The sequence below is a fragment of the Camelus dromedarius genome, chromosome 4 (genome assembly GCF_036321535.1).
Source record: "Camelus dromedarius isolate mCamDro1 chromosome 4, mCamDro1.pat, whole genome shotgun sequence".
NCBI classification, from domain to species: domain Eukaryota; kingdom Metazoa; phylum Chordata; class Mammalia; order Artiodactyla; family Camelidae; genus Camelus; species Camelus dromedarius.
Window position 1 is genome coordinate 74,869,062 of NC_087439.1, and position 27,696 is coordinate 74,896,757.

General features: G+C 37.4%; 1 protein-coding gene and 1 long non-coding RNA gene across 10 annotated transcripts in view; one reads left to right on the forward strand and one right to left on the reverse strand.

Annotated features, from left to right (window-relative positions):
- Positions 1 to 437: 437 nt before the first annotated feature.
- Positions 438 to 27,696, reverse strand: part of CCDC150 (coiled-coil domain containing 150) — a 64,788-nt gene continuing 37,529 nt past the window's right edge. For 8 of the 9 annotated variants that reach the window (XM_010979737.3, XM_064485129.1, XM_031452080.2 and 5 more), the window contains 13 exons: positions 23,085 to 23,168; positions 18,102 to 18,209; positions 12,132 to 12,260; positions 11,112 to 11,281; positions 9,973 to 10,066; positions 8,908 to 9,077; positions 7,872 to 7,998; positions 4,756 to 4,950; positions 4,232 to 4,300; positions 3,978 to 4,139; positions 3,162 to 3,248; positions 1,081 to 1,200; positions 438 to 800 (listed from right to left, as the gene is read on the reverse strand). In XM_010979737.3, coding sequence (XP_010978039.1) covers positions 681 to 800; positions 1,081 to 1,200; positions 3,162 to 3,248; positions 3,978 to 4,139; positions 4,232 to 4,300; positions 4,756 to 4,950; positions 7,872 to 7,998; positions 8,908 to 9,077; positions 9,973 to 10,066; positions 11,112 to 11,281; positions 12,132 to 12,260; positions 18,102 to 18,209; positions 23,085 to 23,168 — 1,635 coding nt within the window. In that variant the 3' untranslated portion in view covers positions 438 to 680. The remainder of the gene's footprint in view (positions 801 to 1,080; positions 1,201 to 3,161; positions 3,249 to 3,977; positions 4,140 to 4,231; positions 4,301 to 4,755; positions 4,951 to 7,871; positions 7,999 to 8,907; positions 9,078 to 9,972; positions 10,067 to 11,111; positions 11,282 to 12,131; positions 12,261 to 18,101; positions 18,210 to 23,084; positions 23,169 to 27,696) is intronic. The other variant, XM_031452087.2, reaches the window with a different exon arrangement.
- LOC135321155 (uncharacterized) lies at positions 5,519 to 12,163 on the forward strand. The gene is made up of 4 exons (XR_010380678.1): positions 5,519 to 5,575; positions 7,051 to 7,134; positions 7,716 to 8,045; positions 12,045 to 12,163. It is a non-coding gene; the product is annotated as an uncharacterized LOC135321155 (long non-coding RNA).

Sequence of the window (27,696 nt, forward strand, 5' to 3'; positions counted from 1 at the left end):
ATTACATAATCCACCACTCAGTATCTTAAAAGACAGAGCTGAATTTATTGCTGACTATATAGTAAGGGGGGCATAACTGGTCAGGCATAATCTCCCGGAGCAGAGGTCAGTGAACTTCTTTGTAAATGTCCAAGGAAGCTGCACACACAGTCTCTGAGATACCTTATGTAAGAACAGAGAGAAGTTCTTATTAAAGGTGTGCTGGTAGTTACCGAGCATAGAAGGGTGTATGTTCGTTTACAAGACAGTGGGAGAGGTTTTACCATTTTCCAGGTGACTGTATTTCCAGGGATTATCTGCTAGATGTTAGACCAGGACATTTCTCTGAAATAAAGCATCATATCATTTAGCTGCTGTATCATCCAGTACCTCACTAAATGCTTTTTGATAAGAATTACCTAGAAAAATAGCCAAGTATCATGCAACACTGTCTCCTATCATATAACACATTAATATAAATTTATTGGGTGGAAAAATGGGGAAAGGGACAAAAAAGATGGGGTGGTTCTGTATTGAAATCAAAGAGTTCATAAAAGGATAAACTCAGGTCCAAAATCTTCAGCCCACATCAAAGACTTCATGTTCTGATGACTGTGGAAACAGGCCAGTGCTGGTTGCTGGGCTTGGGGAATCCTGGTGATGTAGCTGTTGAAAGTGAAAAAGCTCCTCTGTCAAGGACATCACTTTCTCTCTAGTTCAGAAGGACACTTCTTGGGCACAAGTCTAAGATTCTGTTTATTCTCCCATCGATGTAGAGCAGACTGGCTGGACATGCCGTCGTGCCTTTTATCTTGGTCCTGCTGGAAAGAAAACACCCCAAACTGTTAAAAAATAACTGTGGAGATGAGGACTTATATTGCCTTTATGAATTTTTTTTTATCAGGGTAGATGGTTCTAATCTAGACAGCTTGGGAGAGTTAGAACTTTTAAGAAAGAAATTCAGTAAATTGGTTTTCTAAGCAGTAGTTTTAAAGAAATCTACAGATTAGGAGAGAGTAGCTGGAAGAAGACGGCACTTGTGTAATTAGCAGTCTGAGAAAGAAGGAATCCAGAATTGCTTAAGACGGTCAAATACTCTACCTCTTCCCGCCACCTGTCCTCCCGGGGAAGCCTCTGCAGCCGGTTTTTTGTCAGCTCCAGCTGTAGGCCATCGAACCTGCACTTGAACCAGCGGTGAGCTTCTTCCAGGTTAGCTGTTATCTAACATGTATGCGTTGTCATTAAATTACAACAAAGAAACAGTTATAAGTTTTTTGTGTATTAGTTCAAGAGACTTTTTACTCAGATGTTAAGACTCAGATTCTGACTGTATGGTCTTTGCAAACTATTTCATAATACACATCCTACAGATGAGAATAATTTCTGAATGGGGAGTTTATGAATGCATGCAAGCCTGTTGCTTTTCATGCATTTGTTAATATTTCCTGGATGTGAACTGAGGTGAGAGAGGAATGAAAGTACAAGATGGCATTGAAAATGAACGAGGTAGATTTACTTAACCATATTTTGATTTATGCTAAGACTCCTCCTCCAAAGTTCCTAAACTGTATAAAGGCTACATTTTTCTCTTGTGCTGTGACAGTAATAGAATGAATTAGTAAAAAAAAAATAAATAAATAAACTGGACTAGTTTAGTGTAAGTTGTATTTTTATTTCCTTTATCAAAATATCTTATATTTTAGCTCAAACACAAACTTTCAAATCCCCTTTGTTAAACTTGAAAACAAACTGCAAGTCCCTCTAACAGTCTGCCTTTGAAGATGATCTGGAATTAGTATTCACTTGCTTGACAAATATTTACGGAGTGCCTACATATGCCGGGCACTTTTCTAAGTATTAGGGATACTTTGGTATTTTGAAGGTAGAGCCAACAGGTTTTTATTTTATAGAAAGGTTGCTTCAAAACAGCTCTAGAACGTATCTTCTAGAATAAAAAGTAAAATGACTGTTTCCTCTGCTTATGTTTCATGGACAGCATTTTTGTGTTTTGACACTGAGGTCTGAGCGTGTGGGTATTTCTCTCTTGCCTGGGAGAAGGCAAGAGTGAGAGCAGAGGCTTCACCTGCCTTGTTCACCTTGTATCTCCATCACCTAGTATGGCGCCTGCCGTATAACTGGTCCTTAATAAATCTGTGCTACCATGTTCTTTCCCGTACAAACCAGGTCATGGCGTGGGTACCAAATACTGAGATAAGAAAATAGCACTACCCTTGTCATTTACCTTTTAGAGAGCTACAAAGCTAAAATAATTTCTGTTTGTGCATCCTGATGACAGAGACACTCCCACCCTCCTAAACCAAGCCCCACTTTCCTCCAGCACTATCAAAAGTGGAGGAAAAGGTGCCTGAAGTGACATTGTATGTCATGTCTCATCTTGTATGGTGAACGAGAAGGGAACTAACGTTTATTGAAATTCTGAGCCATCTTTCAGAAAACAGTAGGAGGTAACAGCTTCCTGACTTATGAATGTGGGAACTGGTAAGTTAAAGAAAGTAAATGTTCCTTAAGGTCACAGTTGGCAAACTTATGTTTGTCAGAGTCCAAATTCCTTTAAATATACCATTCTGACAGTCATATTGTTAATATAATGTAATGTCTATAAAAGGGACAAACTGGCAGCAATGTCACTGTGATACCTTTAGCCTAAGGATCTCTGTTTCCTTATCTGGCTAATAAGGGCTGGTTGTGATAGACTGATAATTTGAAGGATCTTTTCTAGCTCTAAAAATTTATCATTTTAAATACCTTCAAAAAGGCCAATATAAGATATTAGAACAGAGAAATCAAATTCATTGATAGGGCCTACTTTATACTTCTGGTTATTGATGGAACAGAGTCCCACTTTTCTTAGTTCATATCAAACAATAATGCATTAAAACCCACGCACCTTCTGGTCTTCCCTTCTTGTATTTAGTGGTAGGGACCTGGACATCAGGGTTAGTCAATACTTCAGCTTCTGTGATCTCTCATCAAGGCACAAAACCTTGACCTGAAACTATCTGTTCTTTATAACGGAGGCCATGCTGAGCAGGTTATTGGTTCTTGCCCTTTGTACTCCTGACAACCGTGTTAATGAAGGATTGTACCCTGACTTCTGTGGTTCAGGGTTGTTGTGTCTGAGGAAGCTTGTCTAAGTCCTTATGTCCGTGGGTCTGACTTACCTGTTCTGATTCCACACTGGCTTCTTTCAGTTTATTCTCTGTTGCCTCTTTACATTTCTTCAGGTGTCTGACAGTTTCTTCCAATTCCTGAAAATGATTTTTTACAAACTCTGTGTATTACATATGGAACAGAGTCTCAACGTTGTAATAAATGAGCAACCGAGTTAGGAAAACCTGATGGGGTAGTTTCTAACTCCAGGTGCTACCAAACTACAAGATAAAAACTGTTACTTTGAGTTTAACCTACAGTATACATATGTGTATACAGTTATAGATTTTGACTTTGACTTATGGATTCTTCTGAGACAAGGTGATTCACATCTCTTTCCAGATTAGGGGGGTACCTTTTGTAGCAGACAATCTCTGTTGAAAGGCAAGAACTAGATGATTTCTTGAAGTCCCTTTTTGGTGATAAAATGTGCTTTTCATTAGGTTGGGAATAGCTAAAAGTCTTGTAATGACAACAGATGTATATGAGCTACAGGGAAGAACCAAGGGGTATAAAAGACTGAAAAACTGTGAAATTCAGAAGTCTCACCTAGTATTCTGAGTCTCACTTCGTTAGTATTCTGCATATGTGAGATTTAGCTGCTCTTCAATAAGGATGATACTCATTTTTAAACTGAAAGTGAAGATGATGCACCACATTCAAAACTACAGGCTTCTTCCCAGACACGACCCTAAGGGCTCAGCTAAGATGAACAACTTGTAAACTGGTTTTCTTCTACAGAACCTGGAAAACCTGGGTGCCCTCATGCTGGGTTCTGCACATGGCACCTGCTGACAGCCTGAGATGAAGCTGAGGAAGGCCCGTACCTGGCACCGGTTCTCCAGCTCCTGCCGTACTTTCCGCTCTGCCTCGAGGCACAGCTCTTGCTGTTTATTCCGTGCTGAGGTGTCATACTGGCTCTTGGCCAACAGCTGCATCTCCTTCTGGAGGTTAGTCATTTCAGATACAAATTTCTGGATACTCAGGGACTGATAGGGCACAAAGAGGGAGACAGTGGGTGAACCTGTCCAAGGTTGGGATTTTACGCGAATGGTAAACAGCGTGTGTGGAAATCATCTACCTGTTCATAGTTTTTCTTCTGATATTGATCCTTAATGATCTCCATTTGCCTCAATTCTGTTTCTATTTGCTGAAAGTAAATGTGGAAATAACATAGAAAGATGATCAGTGGAAAAACTGACTTGCTCTTTTGCCTGCAGAATGACGGGAAGGATGACAGAAGGAATCCCACACAAGACCCAGTTATCAGTTCTTGCTGGGTTCTCCTCTTCCAGCCCACTGACCCTGCAAGAGCAAAGCCCTGTACAGTCACTGTGGAGGAGACAGATGGGGAGCCAGAATGTGACACTGGCAGCTAATGAGAAAGACAACACTGATGCAGCAGTATCTCTGCTGGAAAAACAGTGTTCCCCCCTACCCCGCCCCACCAAGGCAATCTGCCCACTTCCCAGGTGTGGCTGAAATTCCCAGGGAACACATGGTAGTGTTAGTGCTCCGAAACCATATTCCCTGGACACCCCTGCCCGCCAGGATCCTCATCAGATACCAGGGAAGTGAGGGGAGACTTGGGGTTTCTCATACAACCTTCATCCTCTCTATATTTTGAGCATTATTCGTCTTAGCCGACAAGTGGAGCTTAATTTGAGCCTTTTGAGTCTTTATTTTCTCCTTGCTGCTGTTCAGCATCTTTTCCAGCTCTGTGAGTTTCTGCCGCAGCTCTCGGTTGGTCCGGGACACTTCCACTGATCTGAAGTTGGCTTCGTCAAGGGCTTTCTTCAGCTGTGGAACACAGAGGGAACATCAGAGCATTTTACCTTCTACTCAGGAAGAGAAGTTTATGTTTAGCTGGGTCCCTGTATTTCATTCTTTTTGGACCTTTTAAAAAGGAGGGTAAGTGAGGCAATAAGTAGATTTGTGGAGAATCATTAAGAGATTTTCATAATTTTCTGTCAACCAAACTGAAACTGTAAAATTACAGTTTTGGCTCTCCCAGAAATGGACTCTTAAACCAGTTAATCAGGAATTGCCTGACTGATCAGCATGCATCGGATAATCTGCCTGGCTGACCTCTGTCATCCCCTAGAGGAAGTAAGCTGGCAATAACCAATCCGCTTTTTTGCCTAGTGTAACTGCTTTGTTCTGCCTATAGAAAGCCTTCCATTTTGTAAGGCTCCTTGGAGCTCCTTTCTGCTTGGAATCAACTGCATACTGCCCGATTCAAATTGATTTTTGTTCGAATAACCTTAAAATTTTAATATTCCTCAGTTTATCTTTTAACATTACTTAAATCACCTTACAGGGTTCCACTTCTCCTCATGTGCCCTTAAATCAGTGCCACTTAATTTTTAGGAAGAAGAGGCAGCTGAAAATGGAGAAGACAGGAATGTGGCATTCTCTATGGCTGGTAAGTGTTTAACGTGTCAAAGAAAAAGGTCCAAATTATTTGTACCTCTTTTCTCTACATTAGCTCATTCCTTCAGATCCTAACACCACACTACAGGGTCAGCCTTTCATTACTACTCAGCTCACTTCCTCTGAGATATTCCACTGTTACCTCAATCACAGCTTTGTCAAAACTGCGTAAACCCTAAAAAAACTTACCGCTTTGTACTTATGTTTATGCACTATGGTAATTACTTTACATATATTCCAATTTAACCCTCAAAACAACCCTGAAACATCGTGATGATCTCCATTTTAGGATGGAGGAAACAGACTCAGAAGTTTAGTCATGTGCATAGACAGTAAGTTTACACACTGCTAAACGCAGGGCCAGCTGGTGCCTGCCGATGCCCTGTGGCCCCCAGACTTCCAGCCCTTAGGCATCCACTCGCTCCTCTTCAGAAGACGAAGTCCTGACAGGTGTTTGCCTTAGCAGAATTAACAGCCCTGTTGCTTAATACAGTAAGGCTGGCCTTACCGTAGCTCAGGCCGACTCGTCACAGCCCACATCTCCCCATCGGAGTCATAAATCCCACTGCCGTGCTTTGTCGCTCATGTCTCTGTCTTACTGGAGTCATAAATCCACTAACCTTCCGCATACCAAAGTCCCTTCCCTCACTTACAGCCAATATCCCTTTGTGCTCATAGCCCCTTCCACAATAAAAGACCCTGCACATTCACACCTGGTGGCTCACAAAGGCTCCTCTCGTCTGTGTGGCCGCTGTTGCCTCCAGCAGTGTACCTGTTTCTGCCTCTGTGTGTCCCCCAACATTTGGTGGCCTGTGGGGGACCCCAAAACATAGGGGGACCCTCAAAGTACAGGGAGCCCTTTGGGTGGGTCTCCCTTTCTCTCACCTTCTTTCTCTCTCTCCCCTCCCCTTCCTATGGGAGCCTCTCCCCTTGGCTTGATCGGATGCTCCTTTTAGGAGGTCAGATCATCGTCTGTCAGGGCAGGCTTCCCTCTTCCCCTTCCTGCTTTGTTCTCTCTCACACTTTTCTGCCACTCCCTAGCATTTGGGCCTTCTCCTAATTCTTGCTGAGGATTGAGGAACTCTGGCTGGGCCACTCTCAGCAGGCTCTGAACCTCAGTCTGACAAAGGAGAGTGACGCCCTGGCCTGCAGTGGTGAACGCACACATGGAGCATCTCTTCTAAATACCTCTAGCCTTTGACTCCTTGCTACCACATATATTGTCCCTGGGTCAGGGGGACTATGTGTCTCACCGGGGAAGGCACACATAAGGACTGGTCATCTGGTGCCTTGAGACACCCAGGACCCTGTCTCCTGATTAGACCCAGACAGTAAGAGGGAGAGGCCAGTTCAGCCGGTAAAAGCGCTAGGAAGTCCTGCCCCTAAGCAGCACGCTCCTCCTGCTCTCTGTGGTCTCTATTTCTGGGCCTAACTTGCAGACTTGTTTTGTGTCTCCTTTCTCCTGAGCCTGCCTCTGAGACCAGGATGCTTCAGCGACATCAGCTAAGTCTCCTGTCTCCAACTGTGACGGCAGGTACAAGCCACTGGTGGGTGAGTCCCCCCTCTTGCCTTTCTCCTTCTTTCTAAACTGCTCAGCCCTTGTGCAGGCTTAGCCTTGGCACTGCACTAGTAAGAGGCAGAACTGGGGCTCCTAGTGCACCGTGAGCCCACCCTGCTGCTAGCTGCTTAAGACATCACTTACTATTCCCTTGGTCTCCTGCACAAGTTCACAATTTTCACTGATCCTTGTTAAAAGGATTTAAACTTTAAATATTCTGAACAAGTCTGACTGAAGGTACCTTTAGTTTAGGCGCACCTTTTTGTTTCCCACAGAATGTTTTTATCTTGCTAATATTTATATAGTGATTTTGCAATTTACAAAATTTTACAAAATTTGCAATTGTAATTACTGGGGTAATTTTACTGGGTCAGACTTGCAATTTACAACTATTATGTAAATAGTACCACTATTGCTGCTTTTACACGTGCCTCGCAGGAGAAGGCAGAGGCATGATGGATGCTAGCTACGTGAACTAAGGAGACAGGTGATTTGGTATCTATCAGACGGCAGTCTCTTCCTTTGCTGGGCAGATAACTGTATATCAGAAATTTTTTTGTGTGTTGATTTACAGATAGCAGAGAGATGCATCTGGCTTGCTGGGGAAGGGGGAGGATTGGAAGAGCCAAAGAACCACAGCCATTCTCAGAAATTCCGTAACTGGTTCTCCTCTCCAAAGGCATTCATTCACCTAGAGAGAGAGAGATGTTTTTGTCACTTGCCTCCATACCTCAGTCATTTCCCGTTGTGCTGCTTTCTTTGCAGTTTCTCTCTCAGTTTGAAACTGCTTTCTTAGAGCATCTATGCGTTCAGCATGCAACTCGGCTTCCATTTTGGATTCTTCATTCATCCGTTCTCTGTTTTGAAAAAGATGATAAACCACCTTTAGAAATCATCTTAGGAGGTAAGAATGGGCAACTGTCCAAAGCTGTGTGATTTATAAATGAGAGCAGATCAGTCACCAGGTGAACTCGCTGATCTGGAAGTCATTAACAGAAGAAAATATAAGCATTTGCCTATAGCATTAAAAAACAAGAAGTTATTCAATATAAAGAGATCTACCCAAAGAGTGAAACACACACTCTTGCCTTAACCAATATTGAGTAGCCTTGAGCCAGCAACGTTTCACCAGAACATAAAACGTGTACAGATCAAAAATATGAAAAATATCTTCTCTGCTTTAGCTTTTACCTGTCTGCTGTATCAATATGCTCACCACCTGAAAAAAGATCCATGTGCATGATGCATTTCCCTTGGGTATAAATTTTCATGGAATGTTATTAATACCTAAATCATATTTATCTAGATACAGTTTAAGAAAGCACTTTACTGGCTCGACCTGAACTTGATGGGTCTGACCTAACTCATCTCAGGCCAAAACTGAAAACAATGAATGATTCAGCATCTGGTTAGATGGAATCATTCCACTCCTGAAGGGGTAACTCCCATCCAGGCTGCTGTTACCTTTTCCAAATCATACATGTTTCTGCCAAAACTTTTCTATCAAAAATTTATGTGTACTTTAAAAGCAAGTGTCCCAACTTGGTTTCACCTTCATGTACAGAAGGAGATTGACATTAGACGAGGGAAGAGCTTAAAAAAGAGATCCAGATGAGTGTGTGTACCCCAGCCGGCTTCCTTCACACGACTCTGCTAGGAGCACCAGTGCAAAGTAGGGAAAAGGGCTGAACTGGTTTCTGTGAGTAAGCCAGACTCACTCTCCCAGAGGTTCTCTCCTAATCTCACTGTGACTATACTGCCCTTACCTGAAGGTTTCCAAATTCTGTCTCTCGAGTTCTTTGCTTTCCAATTTCTCTTGAACATGATCAAGCTTTGTTTGCAAATGATTATTTGTCTGGAGAGCTTGCTCCAGGCTCATGGCCAGTTTCCTGTTGTCTTCTCTAGCTACATCTAGAGCTTTCTGTAGAGGCTCCATCTGAAAGAAAGAAGAAAGCAGAGTTTAATTCCACTGTAACAGATGCAAGAAGTCCACAAACACTGTATATCACTCTTTGTATGTGAGAACTTATTACACACAGTGCTTAGGAGACTCTTAGAAAGTGACGGAAAGGGTATGCTCCATTGGTCACTAGACCACTTTGGGAAATAGAACCAAATGCATTCATCCTATTTTCTGAAAATTTAAACTAGTTAAATTTCCTTTCCTGATTCTATGACCCTCTGGTCTCACCGCCTAGAGTGGTAAGAACGGGCAACTGTCCCTTGTATATCCTTTCTGAAAAAGCTTACTCATATGAAATATCCCTTGTATTTTATACATGTGCCTATGTGCAGATACATGATCCTGTGTGTATACACCTGTGAGGATGTGTCTCCCTATTTAGTGGGGTCAGTCTAGCTACTTCTGACTGAAGTTATAAGTTACTCTCTAAGCCCCTTAACTTCTGTAATCATTTATGCATTAATACATGAAAAGAATATAGACCATACAAGACGAAGAGAATCAGGCATACTTATGGTCCTAGTTTGCCAGTCAATGACTCTTTGTAAGACTGTAGAGCCATCTCCCATTTGTAAATATGTCCAAATTTTTGGACTGTCCAAAACTCAGACTTAAATGGAAAGGAAATTTACCTGATTGTTTTACTCCATTTTTCCAAAACAGCAATATCCCAATAAAATAAAAAATAACATTATCGTTTATAAAAACCAGATGTAGGGGGAGGGTACAGCTCAGTCATAGAGTGCGTGCTTAGCATACACAAGGTCCTGGGTTCAATCCCCAGTACCTCCATTAAAATAAATAAATAACCTAATTAACACTCCCCCACCAAAAAAAAAAAAAACAAACCAAACAACCCAGCCTCTACCTCACTGTTGTGCTGAGCATCTATGACAAGCATCCTGGCCTGCCACTGGTCCACTTCTGCTTCCAGCTTCTGCACCCGCTGTTGATTTAGAGCCCTACAAACAGGAAGCACAGAGAGAACGACAGGAAAGAGCCATCTAGGAATGATATCATTGGGAGATACAGGGTGTCCTTCTTCCAGGAAGCCCAAATGGCACGTGTAGTGAGTGGGTTACAGATGCTCAGAATATCTGAGAGTTGGCAGCTGACAATTAGCCGCAGTTTCAGGTTAAGATACTAAGGCTCCTAGGGATTAGAAATTTGTCCTAGCTATGATTTAATTTGGCTAAATAATTAAGCTATCATACATGTTAATGACTAACTTATGGACTAGTAATTTTATACTGTAGATTTATCACTAGTACAAAACTATATCATGCCTCTAAGTGGACTGGTTTGCTGTTGAGATTTTTGCTGTTTACCTAGAATTTTATTGTGAATAATAAACTATTTTTAATACCATCCCATTTACTTTTTTTTTAAGTTCAGAGGTAATACACATACATAACGTGAAAAATAAGCACAATGAAGAGTAAAAGTCACTTGTTCTGTTATAACATAGAGGCAGTATGCACCACCAATACATGCATGACAGTGTATATTAGAGGACTTATTAAAATTAACCTAAAAGGGAAACTTTTATGAAGTTTTTGAAACATTCAAAAGAATTTACTTATAAATCATGGCTAGAAGTAGTTCTTAGGATGATTCATCTAAAATAGTTACTAATCTTTAAATAGGATACTAATAAATAATTAATTCAAACTAAAGTAGACACTTAGCTTCAATTATCTCAACCATTATTCTGTAGACCCTAGGGCAGGTTTAAATGGTGTAAGGATAAAACAGCAATATACATGAATTTCTAGAATGCACACTCATTTACATCACTACAAAATATGAAAATTTTGAATTTTCGAAAATTATGCTTATTTCTAATTCCAGATTTTCCCCGAATTGCTAGTTCTTTAAATATCATTTGACTAATTCTTCCACAGAGGAAGCAATATAAAGGGACTGTTTCTTGACTGCACCTCGTTCCTTGCTGCAATGCAGCAGAAAAATACAAGTACAAAGACAGAAAAAAATCATCTCTGGTACCTTTCTTTCTTGAGGCCTGCAATCTCTGAATCCCTCCGTCCAAGCTCTATTTGCACTTTTTCCAGAGCACCTTGCATCTTACTGTGAGAAGCCAACACATTCTCCAACATGATTGTAACTTTGCAGTTGTCTTCTTTAGCCTCTGCCAGTTGTCGCTGAAAGTTCCCCACCTAATAGAAAATGAAACAAGACAAAGATACTTGATCCTTTCTGGTTATTCTGCTGCTGCTAAATCCCGTTACTTCTAGGAAAGAGCATGGAAACCCCGCCTGGTAGAGAGCTAAGAAGAATAATTAAAGTATTTTCTTTCTATTTTAAGTTATTATGTCTTTGAGAAAAAGAACACGAGACCCTGGATCCTAGAACTCTGCAGTGTTTCCTAACTCTTGCCATGTCCCAGCACATATATTAACCAGAGACATTGGGATCGACAGCTGTTTGGGTCTAGGTTCCCAAGCTGGCCCTGCTCAGCTACCTTATGGTAGGGGCAGAAGAAGGTAACACATCCAAAGCCCATTAGAATTATCTCAGGAAAAAAGGCCATAAGAGAAAGTGGAAGCTGCTGATGAATGATGCAACTCACAGCCCTCTTCAGAGGCCAAACCTAGCACCTGCTGTAGGAGAAGTTTGGGATGTGACCTCCCTTACCACCAAGCACACACACGGTTAAGCAGAAAGCATTTGGTGATTTAACATAAAATCATGGCAGTGTTATACCACATTAATAAAAGATAAGTAGGTGGTTATCACCAAGATCAGATGTGTTTCAACAGAAAAAATCACTTTTTCTTTTGGTTATTTTAAAACAATAAGAAAAAAAAAAGGGAGTTAAATTATGCATTTTTAAGGGAAATATTTTAAAGCTCTTCTAAAGTTTTTTCTTTAGGAAAAAAAAATATTCCTCTGATTCATCCTCATTCTTTTTAACTAAAGGAAACAAGAAATGAGAGAACATGGCTCATGGAGGTTTTGGAAGCGCTTCATCTCAGTAACTGACTGCAGGAAGGACTGATGCCATGCCTTCTTGTTCTCCCTGTCCTCCAAAGCCTCGAGGTCCCCTTTCAACTTCTGACTCTCTTTCAGCGCTGCATCACGACCCTTCACTGCTCGTGAGAGCTCCTCTTCATTCTTTTCAAGAATGGATTTCACCTTAGTAGAGAAAAAGAAATGATAAATGACTTTTCAAAGCACAATAAATCAGCAATTAGAGTAAGACATAGCAATTTAGAAACCAAACTTAAAATGTTTAATTAAATATGCTTATCCACTATTATAAATAAAACCAGCTTTAGCTGTTTTTCCCTTAAAGAAAACTTGCAAAGCAAAAAAAAATCTGTGTGAATAAACATGGGCAAATCTCTAATATATGTCAATCTCCATGAAGCAGAGAATGAGGGAGATGGGAGATAAGACCGTGAAGGTAAGAGGAAAAATGGGGGAGAAACTGATTATCATGATTATCACATGATTGTCATATTTGGAATTTGAAAATATAACGTCAATGTACAAATTAATAAAAGCAGAGATGAATAAGTACTTAATAGTATCACAGAAAAATGAATCCTAATGAGAAGTACAGTTTTATATCCCTGAAACACAAAGTGTTATACTAAAAAGTATATCTACACAATCACTTCAGATGACATACTGTTTTAAAAACTACCTTTTAAAAATGTTTTATTTTGAAATAATTATAGACTCACAAGATGTTACAAAATTAGTGTGTAGTCCCTGTACTCTTCACTCTGCTTCTAATGGTGACATCTTATATTACTGTAGTTTAACATCAAAACCAGGAAATTGACTTTGGTACATGACTGTTAGATTAACTGGATTATGGAACTTACAGTTTTCAGAACTTTAAAAAAAAAAAACCTGCATTCATCTGTATATGCACATATGCACACAGCTCTAAGCAATTTGATCCCATCCACGTATTCCTGTGAACACCACCACAAGCAAGACACAGAACTGCCTCATTTCCACAGAATTCATCTGTGCTACTTTGTGTTCACACCCTTCCCCGTAAAGCCATGGCAACCACGAAATAGTAAACTCTATTGCTTTTGTCATTTCAAGAATGCTACTTTAAACATTTTAATACAATTAATTTTTATATAAGTAATACACGTTATTTTTTAAACAGCATTACTGAGGTATAACTGACATATAAGCAGCTATGTATATTGAAAGTGTACAATTTTGATATACAAACTCTTGAAACCATAGTCAAAATAAACATTTCCATCATCCCAAAATTCCCTCATGCTCCTTTGTAATCTCCCTTTCCGTTTCTACACATCCAGCCAATGCAACCACTGATCTGTTTTCTGTCAAAATAAATGTTTAATTTTCTACAATTTTATATAAAGTAAATCATATTTTATGTACTCATTTTTGAATGGTTTCTTTCATGCAGCACAATTATTTTGAAATTCAATCTTCTGCATCTATCAACAATTCAGTCCTTTCTGTTGCTGAACAGTATTCTATTATACAGTTACCTGATGGATTCCTGAGTTGTTCCAGTTTTAAGCTATTAGAGATAGAGCTGCTCTGAACAGTTGTGTACAAATCTTTGTGTAGACATATGCTTCCATTCATCTTTGGTAAGTACTTAGGAGTGGGATGGCTGGGTTATACAGTAGGAGCATTCTTCACTTCTTTTAATTGAAGTATAGTCAGTTTACAATGTGTCAATTTCTGGTGTACAGCCTAATGTTTCAGTCATACATATACATACATATATTCCTTTTCATATTCTTTTTCATTATAGGTTACCACAAGACATTGAATATAGTTCCCTGTGCTATACAGAACAAACATGTTGTTTATCTATTTTATATATAGAAGTTAGTATCTACAAATCTCGAACTCCCAGTTTACCCCTTCCCACCCTCTTCTCCCCCTGGTTACCGTAAGTTTGTTTTCTATATCTGTGATTCTGTTTGTTTTGTAAATAAGTTCATTTCTGTCTTTTTTTTTTTTAGATTCCACATATGAGTGATATATGGTATTTTTCTTTCTCTTTCTGGCTTAGAATGACAATCTCCAGGTCCATCTATGTTGTTGCAAATGGCATTATTTTATTCTTTTTATTACAGCTTAATATTCCATTGTACAAATATACCACAACTTCTTTATCCAGTCATCTGTCGATGGACATTTAGGTTGTTTCCAGGTCTTGGCTATTGTATATAGTGCTGCTATGAACATTGGGTGCATGTATCTTTTCGAATTAGAGTTCCCTCTGGACATTTGAGCGGGATTGCTGGATCACATGGTAAGTCTATTTTTAGTGTCTTGAGGACTCTCCATACTGTTTTCCATAATGGCTGCACCAAACTGCATTCCCACCAGTAGTGTAAGAGGGCTCCCTTTCTCCACACCCTCTCCAGCATTTATCATTTGTGGATAATTTATCATTTTTAATGATGGCCATGCTGACTGATGTGAGGTGATACCTCATTGTAGTTCTGATTTGCACTTCTCTGATAATTAGTGATATGGAGCATTTTTTCATGTGTCTATTGGCCACCTGTACATCTTCATTGGAGAATTGCTTGTTTAGGTTTTCTGCCCATTTTGGGATTAGGTTGTTTGTTGCATGTTTCACTTTTAAAGAAACTACTAAACGATCTTGCAAAGTGGTTGTATAATTTTACATTCCTTTCCACAGTGCAGGACAGTTCCAGTTGCTCCACATCCTCACTAACATTTGGTATGATCAATTTTTCACCTTGAAACATTCTAATAGTGTGTGGTAGTATCTCCTTGTGGTTTTAATTTGCATTAAACCTACTGATGGATGTTTAACATCTTTTCAAGTGTTTACTTATCATCCGTATATCTTTTTTGGTGAAATATCTGTTCAAACACTTTGCCTATTTTTTTTATTAGGTTGTTTCCTTCTTAGTAAGTTTTGAGACTTTTTAATAAATTCTGGAGACAAGGCTTTTATCAGATATTTGATTTGCAATTTTTATCTCCAGCTTGTAACTTATCTCATTTTCTTAACAATGTCTTTGAAGAGCATAACCTGTCAATTTCTCATTTTTTTCCCTTTATGGACCATGCTTTTGATGTCAAATCTAAGAAATCTTTTTGTAATCCAAGATCACAAAGATTTATTCCTATGTTTTCTTCTAGAAATTTTACAGGTTTAGGTTTTACATTTAGGGCTCTGATCCATTTTGAGTTAATTTTTATATATGGTGAGGAGTATGGACCAAAGGTATTTTGTTTGTTTTGTTTTTGCATGTGGATATCCAAATGCTTTAGCACCATTTGTTGAAAAGATCATCCTTTCTCTACTTTTGCTGAAAATAAAATGTTCACAAAACTATTCTTAATAGGTAGCACATTCACATTATTCTTAAGGTACAAAAGTCTTAAGTGAAAAATCTCCCAGCCACTCAGTTTCCTTCCTCAAAAATGTTGTCAATTCGTTATGATTCAGTTTAAGAGATATTCTATGCATTACAAGTGAAGACATATGTATATAGTCTTCATCCTCCCACCCCCTTTGCACATAAATAGTAAAATACTACATATACTTTTCTGAACCTTGATTGTTTTAACCTAATAATACATATGTATATTATTTATTTATTTTATATATATATAAATATATAAAAAAAGCCATTTATATATATATAAACTCTTCAAACAGTATTCCAAACCATGGATACACCATGATTTATTTAGGTAGTCTCTTACTGATGAATTTTTGTTGTTTCTAGTCTTTTGCCATTAACAAACGATACTTCAGAAAGTAACCTTGTAAACATTTCTTATATACAAGTTAGTACATCTGTAGGAAAAAGTCCTAGAAGACAACTGTGGGGGTAAAGTGATAAATATTGCCAGATTGCACTCTACAGGAAGATGTACCATTTTACACTCCCAACAGCAACAAAGAATGCCTTTTCCCCACATCTTCCTCAACATTTCCTTATAACTTTTAAGCTGTAACATTTAAAAAACTTTTTCTGTAAGGATAAAAGAATAGTACAAAGGATGCCAATTTACAGGTTTTTGAGAACCTACTGGATTTTATTCTAGAGAAGTACATTAGAAAGAACACAGTTTTTAAAATTTTATCAGTTTTTATAAGATATATATAAATATGAAGAAGCAACTAGCAAAAGTGCTTACAGAAAGGATTAAATAGTAGTCAACTCCAGAAGACAAGCTATATTACTTTCTATTTTTAAATATCAAAGATGAATACTCTAGTAAGTTTTCTTTGGAAAACACTTTCCAGTGTTCAAGTTCTTAGAGCTTCTTTCTATTTATGTATTTCTATTTTAAAATTAGACTTTACCCAAACATTTTACGATAAATGTTAAGATTACTAAAATTGACTTTTAAGAAATGAAAGTTAGATTTAAAAAAATCTCAGCAGTTACTGTTAAGTGAAATCTGTTATTTCTGTGGCCAAAATAAAAATTAAGTTTGCAATAGCCAGAATGATGGTTTTAATCTACATTAGGTTCTCCTATTTGTGAAGAACCTAATTTTCTTGTTGTCACACCTCCAAACATTATCTTTCTGGATTGTTATTACTTTTCTTCATTGTTGTAAAAATTGGAAAAATCCTTAAGATCTAATTTGTCATCTTCACTTACCGAATCCCGTTTAAGAAAATTTGATGACTCATCACTTAATAAGGGTCTTGAGGCAAGAATGTCTATTTTACCTTCCAGTTTTCCCTCCATGGTTTTAATGGCATTCAAGAGAGTCCTTAGAGAGATCCTAGAGTCTCCAATCTCCTGAGAAGATCTCACAGAAGTCAGGTTAGGTGCAAAGGTCACACGGCGCACAGGGTTTGGAGAAACACTGGGCAAACCAACTGAAGTTCGTTCCCTTACATTGTTTACATGGGGCCTATAGCTTTCAAGGAATTTCGAAGGTACAGGCCTCTCTGGAGATTTCCTTCTTCTTGGAGGCATCATCAATTAAAAAGAAATGAAATCACCTAAACCTAGAGTTACTTTTCAATGAGTGCCCCTTTTACTACAAGAAACAACACAGTGTTCTGAATGAAGCTGTGATGGAAAAATACTTAAAAATGTGTTCCTTTGCCTTCAGAATGAAGAAAATACCAGTGTAAAGTATGTCCTAGTGAAGAAACAAAGCACATCTAATGAGGCACCCTTTACCAGTAGAGTCAGATGGTTAGAACCCTAGCAGTATTCTATTTGAAGACACATTCTAGTTCCTTGGTTACCAGGCATACACATACATAAATGTTATAGACACGGAAGTTACACATGCTTATACTGGGTGTTAAAAATAAAAAATAAATAACAGTAAATTTGTAAATCATTGGAATCACATTCTTTTAGAAGCATTCCTGGATTATTTTCTTCACTAAATATTTTATATATCTTGTTTGTCTTCTTCTATTCATCTGTTAAAATGTTATGTGATCTACAAAAGATTTTCAGTCTCGATAGCCACCATGCTGACAAGTAAGCCCTCTGTCAAGTGCGCTTGACTGCTGCAGGTGTTTCTTGTTGGCACTGAGTTATGCATTTGCCTATAATTCAAAAACCAAAGATACTTGTTCTTCACATTGGCCAAGAGTTTTAAGGCTCAAAATGAAAAACCACATTCTCAATGAAAGCAATTCTTGACACTTCCGTCATAATGATGCTCCCTATGGATGCTCATACACAATCTATGCTTGTTTCTGAAAGGCATCACCTTCTACTCAGAATAAAGTTTACTGAGTACATTCCTAATCTGCCAGTTATAGCATAAGCAGGTTGAAGGTCCCAATCCTGCTTTAGGCATCTTTAGGAATTCCTCGCTGGCTGAGTGGCAACTTGCACATAGTAGATGTTTAAAAAATGTTTGTTAACTTAAGTGAGAGAATATTCATCTTTCTGCGCTAGTATGGTAAGGTGGAGAGAAAGGCAGAGATTTCTTAGAAGGTAATTAAAACAATGTAAGAGCAATCTGTTTTGTAGCTCTTAAACACACCTGAGCATATTTGCCCTCTAGTGCCTTATTCAACTTGCGTAGATGGTCATTCTGTGAACTGGTTTCAGTAAAAGAATGTAGTTGTTCTTCAAGCTGCTTAACTTTTATCTAGAAGACAGAAGAATAAAAGAATCCTCATTAATGAAATATATATATTTATATAAACATGTTATGAGTTTTGCAGAAAAATCACAGAAAATCCTTAAAACTTGTAAAAAGCAATCCTAAGTTTTTCTAATGTTGCAAAGAAAGCTATTTCAACTAAAATAGTTATTTTAACAACTAAAAGTAGGCTATGGCCATTTACATGTACTGAGGTAACTCATTTGGCTTCTATTGTTCCTGGAAACTCCAAATTAACATGACTTGTGAATATAAGAATGAGACTTTGTGGGTAATATACTTCACTTTTATAGGAATTGTGGTATCTAGCATTCAAAAGCCTTTTTGAATATGGATAGTTGTCAATGTGTAAGAAGAAGACATAGAGTCTTGTGTTTTACCAACAGAGAATTACAAAAGTTGAATTAACAGAAAATGCTGAAGTATATTTGAAAACTAACTCATAAAGATGACTATTCGCATCTTTTGCTTTAAAGCAAATGATCATTTGGGAGAATAAAATCATTAATATTTACTCACAAATCTCCAAATTGTATGTTTTTGGACATGGTTTTCCTCTTATTTCCAACTCTCTCATTACAAATCAACAACTAACATTACTGAACCTATTCCTGAATCAGGAAAAATATCATCCAAAATTTTTTATTTAAATTAACTTTTCCCTCTGTCAGTATCTTTTCTTGTTTCCCTCTGTGTGTGGGGGGGGGAACTATTTTTTTCTTTTTTAATGATTCACTTCCAAGTAAATGGCAGACATCATATGTTTCCTCAGCATGAGGAGTTTAAAAAATTCCCGAGGTGAGTCTACTGTGTAGCTAAGGCTGAGAACCACTAATTTAGATGTCAGTGTTTCCACTGAAGTTGGTTTAAGGCAGGTCTAGCTGTATGAGCAGCAAGCTTCCTGCTCTGTGGATATTAACAGGGACAAAGCCCATAGGAAGTGAAAGAATATTATCATCTCATTAACTCAAGTCTATTCTATTGCCTCGAGTCCCAATTTCCATGGTTATTTCTTTTTAGGAATGTTATAAAAATTCAGCAAAAGAGGGAATATATGCAATGGAGATTAAGATGGCAGAGCAAGAGGATGCAGAGCTCATCTAGCCTACAAGCAAGTCATAAATACATCAACATACGGAGCAGCTCTCACTCAAAACAAACTGGAGACTGGCAAAAAGAGTTCTGTGACCAAGGCTGTGAAGAAAGATACACATCGATTTTGGTAGGAAGGGAGAAGTGATCAGGCTGGGACCACCACCACTAGCAGGCGCACAGAAAAGGAGGGGATATCATAGGTTTGGAGATCCTCCCTGGGGACTGAAGGGCATAAGCCACATATTGGAACTCCCAACCCTGGGAATTGACACTGGGAAGACGAGTCCCATTAGATGTGTTGAAAACCAGTGGGATTTACCAGAGAGCTGTAAGAAACAGACTATATATACACTCCTGAAGGGTGGGGGGGCACGCGCACACACACAAGCTTGCTTACTCCCAGGAACAAGGCAGAGGAAAGACTGAAAACTGCTTGATGCTCCTTCCAGTTTCCTATGACCAACCCAGTAAGTGCCCTGGCCCTCACTGGATGCCAGCTCCAGGAACCCCCCTTGCTCTTGTGCAGCTCCCCACTATGGTAAAGGCTGCCACTGCCAGGGAGAATGAGTACCTGGGGGAGACAGAGCCGGCCTGGACTCAGCCCAAACAAGATGAACCCAAAGAGACCCACAATAAGACATATAATTAAAATGGCAAAAGTTAAAGATGAAAAAAGAATTTTACAGGCAGCAAGAGAAAGATAAACTCTAGAAACATAATCTTCCAAAACTGAATCTGGAAGAAACAGATAATCTGGACAGACTAATCACTAGTAGTGAAACGGAATTAGTAATGAAAAAACTCCCAGCCATCAACAGTCCAGGACCTGACAGCTTCACAGGGGAATTTTATCAAACATACAAAGAGCTGATATCTATTCTTAAACTATTCCAAAAGATTAAAAAGGATGGAACACTCCCAATTTATTTTATGAGGACACCATTACCTTGATACAAAGACAAAGATACCACACACACACACACACAAAAAGAATAAATTACAGGCCAATATCTCTGGTGAATATAGGCACAAATATCCTCAACAAAATATCAGCAAACCAAATTCAACAATATATAAAAAGGATCATATACTACGATCAAGTGGGATTTCTAGGGATGAATGGTTGAATACCCACAAATCAATCAATGTGATACACCACATTAACAAAAGGATCAAAATCACATGATCATCTCAATAGATGCAGAAAAAGCATTTAACAAAATTCAACATCCATTCATGATAAAAACTCCAAATAAAGATGGAACAGAAGGGACATATCACAATATAATAAAAGCCATTATGACAAAGACACATCTAATATCATACTCAATGGTGAAAGCTGAAAGCTTCTCCTCTAAGAGCAGGAACAAGACAAGGATATACACTCTGGCCACTTTTATTCAACATAGTTTTGGCAGTCCTAGCCACAGTAATCAGACAAGGAAAAGAAATAAAAGGCATCCAAATTGGAAGGAAAGAAGTAAAACTGTTACTATTTGCAGATGATATGATACTTTACATAGAAAATCCTAAGTCTCCACCAAAAAAAAAAAAAAAAAAAAAGAATAAATGAATTCAGTAAAGCTGCAAGATACAAGATTAATATACACAAATCTGTTGCTTTTCCATACACTATAATGAACTATCGGAAAGAGAAAGCAAGAAATCAATTCCATTTAAAATTGCACCAAAAAGAATAAAATACCTAGGCATGAACTTATCCAAGGGGATGAAAGACCTATACTCTGAAAACTATAAAACATGATGAAGAAAAGTGAAGATGATACAAAGAAATGGAAAGATATCCCATGCTCATGGACTGGAAGAATTAATACTGTTAAATGTCCATGCTACCAAAACAAGTTACAGATTTAATGCAATGACATTTTTCACAGAACTAGAATAATCATAAAATGTATATGGAACCACAAAAGACACTAAACAGCCAACAGAAATTGTTGTCTTTCAAAGAAACACACACAAAGCTGGAGGTATCATGCTCCCTGATTCCAGAGCATACTACAAAGCTACAGTAATCCAAACAGTATGATACTGGCATAAAAAGAAACACATAGATCAATGGAACAGAATAGAGAGTTCACAAATAAACCCATGCATATATAGTCAATTATTTTACAACAAAGGAACAAGAATATACAATGGGAAAAAGATTTTCTCTTCAATAAACGGTGTTGGGGAAACTTGACAGCCACTTGCAAAAGAAAGAAACTAGACCATTATCTTAGAGCATTTACAAAAATTAACTCAGAATGGGTTACAGACTTGAATGTTAAAACCTGAAACCATAAAATTCCTAGAAGAAAACAGACAAAACCCTCTTTGACATATATTGTAGCAATATTTCTTTGGATCTGTCTCCTAAGGCAAAGGAAACAAAATAAAAAATAAACAAATGGAATCTAAGCTTTTGCACAGGAAAGCAAACTACTGACAAAAGGAAAAGACTGAATGGGAGAAAATGTTTGCAAATGATAAAACTGATAAGGGGTTAATACCCAAACTATTAACAGTTAACACAACTCTGTATCAAAAAAACCCCAATTAAAACATGGGGAAGAAAACACACAGAAGGCCAAAAAGCACAGGAAAAGATGTTCAACATTGCTTATCATCAGGGAAATGCAAGTCAAAACCACAATGAGACATGATCTCACAGCTGTCAAAATCGCTATTATAAAAAAGAGCACAAATAACAAGTATTAGCAAGAATGGAGAGAAAAGGGAGCTCTAGTGCACTGGTGGTGCAAACGTAAATTAGTGCAGCCACTATGGAAAACAGTATGGAGGTTCCTCAAAAAACTAAAAACAGAACTACTATATGATCCAGCAATTTCACCCCTAAGTATACATCTGAAGAAAATGAAAATAGTAATTCAAAAAGATACAAGCACCCCAAAGTTCACAGCAGCATTATTTACAATAGCCAAGATACAGAAGCAACCTTAGTGTCATCAATAGATGAATGGATAAAGATGTAGTATACACATATACATACATCCATACACACACACACTCTCTCAAATATTACTTAGCCGTAAGATGAAATTTAGCAACAACATGGATGAACCTGGAGGGAATTATGCTTAGTGAAATAAGTCAGACAAAGACAAATACTGTATGTTATCACTTATGTGGAATCTAAAGAGTGAAACAAAGGAATGAAAATAACAAAACAGAGACATACCCACAGCTATAGAGAACAAACTAGTGGTTATCAGTAGGGGAAGGGGAGGGGCAAGATAGGAGCAGGGGATTAAGAGATAGAAACTACTATGTATAAAATAAATAAGCTACATGGATCTATTGTTCAGCACAGAGAACATAGCCAATATTTTACAATAACTTTAAATGGAGTGTAATCTATAAAACTATTGAATTACTCTGTTGTACACCTGAAACAAATATAGTATTGTAAATCAACTATACTTCAATAAAAAGAGACAGAACATGGGCTCTCTACATTGGCAGCAAATCACCATGCATAAAATAATTTTAATAAAGCTTGACTGTGTCACAGAATGAGTCTGACTTCACAATTCTAGGTTTCAGCATCATGTTACAGGCATGCAAGCAGAAGTCACCTGGATTTGAATGAGGGAACAAACCTAGGGGGGTCTAAAGACTTGTCCAAAGTTACAGAATTAGTAAATGACAGAGCTAGGTCCTCTCAAAATCCAGTGATATTTAGCTTGACAACTGACATTAAAAATTAGACAACAAAAATCAGAAAATGAAATCTCATACCTGGAGTTTTCCTTTTTCATAGGCCAGTTTATTTTTACTCTCAGTAATTTTTCCCAAGACATTTTCCACCTGCTGTTGGGCAAGCTGATAAAGCAAACACAGGTATCATATCTTTAGGCAGAGAATGAATAATCATTTTCCTTTTTAAACAAGTATTTATACTCTTACTATTTCTACAGTAATGAATTGAGGATTCATATTTATTTGCTACTTCTACCTCTTAGCCTTTCTTTAGGTAGCTGATCGTAGTGCTAATACACAACACGCTAAGGGGAGTCTGAGTGCCTCAAGAGTACCAGAGCTGGTTGTTCTTTATTAGTCCTGTTTTTGTTACATCATTTATTTCTTTGTAGGTGCAATCTAACCCAGGCGTGGGGTGGTTTCATCAGGGGTTGCGAACGTAGTGTTTGAGGATTGTATAGAGTCGGCCCTCTATATCCACGGCTTCTGCATCCATGGGTTCAACCAACCATGGAATGAAAATGTTCAGGAAAAAAATAATTTCCCGTAAGTTTCAAAAGGCAAAACTTGAATTTTCCACTGGCAATTGGCAACTATTTACATAGAATTTACATTGTGTTAGGTATTGTAAGTAATCTAAAGATGATTTAAAGTATATGGGAGGATGTGCAAAGGTTATGTGCAAATACTACACTTTTATTTAAGGAACTTGAGTATTCGTGTATTTTGGTATCTATGGGGTCCTGAAGGAATCCCCCATGGATACTGAGGGATGATTGTAGTTCTTTTAGAAAATAGGAGCTGCAAATGATCACACTACTTTGATAATAGGAGACACTTCAGTTACCATAGTAAAAGGCAGTTAAAAAAAAAAACAAAACCAAGAAACTTTTGTTGGAAACACCAACACTGTTTGATCAAGTACTCGAAACAGTGTTATCTGGGATAAACATTACTGAGGTCTCTGTATGTCATGAAATTACATATTGAATCACTCAAACAGCCTTTAATAACGACAGTTATTTTTTTCCATATACCTTTTTCCTCAGACTTTGTCAGAAGAAATAAGTATAAAATAGTCCTCTCTTGATTAAATTCTGGGCCTTACTGGTACTTTAGGAACACTACTAGTGATTGGAAATGGAAATTTTCATCTTCCATAATCAATTTCAGTGTTATATCTTAACAGGAAATACTGATATTTGCCATATGTCAAAATCATCATAAATCCACTGTTGGGATAATACACAAGCAAATGTGACTGAGAACACAAATTCTTAATCACACAGGCCAACTAGCTGTGCAATGGATCATTTGCAGTAAATTGAGTTCAAAGTCTTATTAATGTTGGCAAATATCCTACATTGACATAATCACTATTTCTGGTTTAATTTGCTTAATCTGTGAATAATAGAACAAGGGCCCTTTTCAACATTTAAAGCTAAAGAATTTAGACTTTTGTTTTATGTTCAACTTTAGCCAAGTTTGTAAAGATGAAACCATACATGTAGGGATATTAGTTTACACAAGAGACGTTTTCTTCACTATCTCTGACATAGTTACAGCTACTCTTCAGTCATCACTTTGTAGTGCACTTTATTTCATTTAAAATACTGTGAATATTTTCCAAATAAAAGCAAAAACACATTCCAAACTAGATTTCTATATAATATGTAACTCATTTTTCCTTCTGTTCAAAATATTTTCATAATACCATACGTTCTGTAAGTGACCACACTAGTCTGGAGCCTTGCTTTCTCTTTCATAGTTGCCTTGGCTATTAAGCCACTTTGGACATTCTAGACTTGATAAAAACCTAGGGAAAAACTATAAAAAGTGATTAGTTCTCCCTGAAGTTACACACATTCAATATAAAATTTATACTCCGTATTAGGCATCAGTGGGTTATTAACTACTATGGCGATCTAGGTATTTGTCCTATTAGACCAATATTTATCCCATACCTATTAATATATACTCGTACATTCAGTTTTTTAAACTTTCACTTTCAATCACTGTGTGTTGCTCTAAGGCAAAGAAAGGATGATTTTATATATATATATATATATATAAATATATAATATATATATTTAAAGCATTCAGAACAATAAAATATTGGTTTCAAAATAACCTAAGGGACATGTAGACTGCTATCAATAAATAGGAGGCTAGTAATAATATTATCATAACATGAGTCGTCAATTAGTTTTCTGTCTGTGGAAGATATACGGTCCACCTTTGCCAAGGTATTTTCCATTTTGGGAACTATGATGTAAAATCATCCCATGAATGCAACATTTGGGATTATGTTTTGATCAAGCCTTCAGCAGAAAATATATTATAAAGATGGCCAATAATGCTGCAGAAACAAAGCTACACTATACCTATAAAACCTTAATTATTTAAAATTTAAAATTCAGTTCCAAGTCCTGTAAACTGAGATGCCCGATGTGTTGCAAAGTATAGATATAGCTTATAAAAAATCAAGAGCTAGACTTAACCTAAAATATGCTGGCTATTACAAATAAAAATAATCAAAAATAACTTTGCTTGTCTTCTTGGAATGTGGAAAGGCTTTTTTTTTGTTTGTTTTGGAGTCACTTAGATGGTCTGAATCTCTTACAAAAGGTGTCCAGGAATTTTTAAAATAATGGCACTTTTTGTCTCAATAAAATTCCCTCTTTTAGGCAAAGGTATAAAGAATTCTACTAATCTTTCAAGTACACTTTTAAAATAAATTCCCCTTTTTTTGCCACTAAAGGGAACACTAATGCACTGATAAGTGAAAACTTTCTAAGCAAAATCAAAATGTGCTAATATTTGACACAGGATAACTTATTTAAATTTATGACAAACAAAAAGAAATTGTTCCAGTTGCTAAAGGAAAGTAGATATTAAGGCAGTAACTTAAATGACTGTTTTCAGATTATTTAAATAGGCCTTCTATTTAAGAAAATCAATGGAACACTAGAAATTAGAGAGAGACCACTTAATGAGCGAATATCTCAGATTCTGAGTTGTGCAATGCAGAACTCAGATTAACCTTTGTTTAAATAATCTTGGCAATATACTACAAAGATTATTAATACGCAGAGCAAAACAAACTGGAGAATCACCTGAGAAGCAGCATACAAAGAAATGCTAATGGTTAGAATACACAATTTAACTCAAACACAAAAATATCAGTCTTTGGAAAAGCAGGGAGCTAACACAGAATTACCTTAAGATACGAAAGGTTGACTGACAAGGATCAATAGTAAGCCACAAAATGACTTCTAAAATCATTTTAAAAATCTGGATAAGCTGTAAAAATTAGCAGAAGCTGTTAGAAGAATATATAAAACTAAAAGAGAATGGCATCTTCGTAAAGATATTTCATAATTTAAGCAGATTGTTAAGTAGGAACTTTATTCAAAATATTTAACAATCAGTATTACATGCACCCTGGCAAATGGAATCAACTCTGTCACTCCTACAAGTGTACACTGACTGGATGTCATCCTAGTTTTAAGAAATACTGCACTTAATTTATTGTGTAATTTCAAGTCATTAAAGCCCTAGTTGTGCATGGAACTAATTTTATTTCTGTCTGGTGCTACCATTTGAAAATGTATGTTTAAAATACAAAAGAGAAGTGGGAAGATAGATAGTTATTTAACTTGAATCGAGGAACAGTTATCTTTCTTTCCACATTTGGATTTTTTTCTCAGTGTGGCTCCCCAAATGACTGCCTGTGGTAATGGACTTAAATTACACCATCATTAAAGCCTGAAATGGCAAAAACAAACCTAAAATTGGAAAGTGTGAGGAAAAAAAGAAAGAATGATATTTATACATGGATACAGTATGCTGGTCGTATGATGGACACTTTACACACAATATGCCATTTAATTCTCACTGCCTGGCAGTAGACAGGACCTTACCTCTGTGTTCTACCCAATCAATGTTTCTTAAACAGATATTATGTATTTGGCATAATACATGCCAGGCAAGGGAGTATAAAGATGAGTAACTACTCTTCTAGCATTAGAAGAGAGTGAAGGCAGATGGGTAAACAGGTCAATTTCTAATTTATGTAGTAATTATTTTGATACAAGTATGAACAGTATGCTGTGGGAACCCCACAGTTAGGGGAGAGTCCCTTGGCACTGAAGGCCAGAGAGGTTAAGAATCCGACCAGGTCACACACAGTAAATGAAGCCAAGGACTAAAACCAGGTCTGAGTTTAAATCTGTGGTGTGGTATACACAATACACACTCATATGTATATCTCTAAAAATCATTAAGAAGTGTTACGAGAGGGTAATTTTTATTGAGAATTTCAAGTGTTAATTCTCAAAGAACAAAAATACACTGCCAGCACTGAACAGCAATAGGTTAAATGATATTGCTCAGATTAAAAAAAAAGTCCTGAAATCTCAACCTCTTTGCTCAAGACTCACAACCAAATGAAGCACTTCCAGGCAGGCTTGGTGAGAGAAGATACTACGCAGAGACACAGAACTGCAAACTGGAAGTGAGGTGTGGGTAATAACTGGAGACCTTAGTCAAGAGGTGTGGTGAGCAGACAAGAATCAACACTGACCAAATCACTTGCAAGATCTGTCAAAGTCACTAATAAAGTAGGGCCACAGGCCTGCTCACTGGCGGT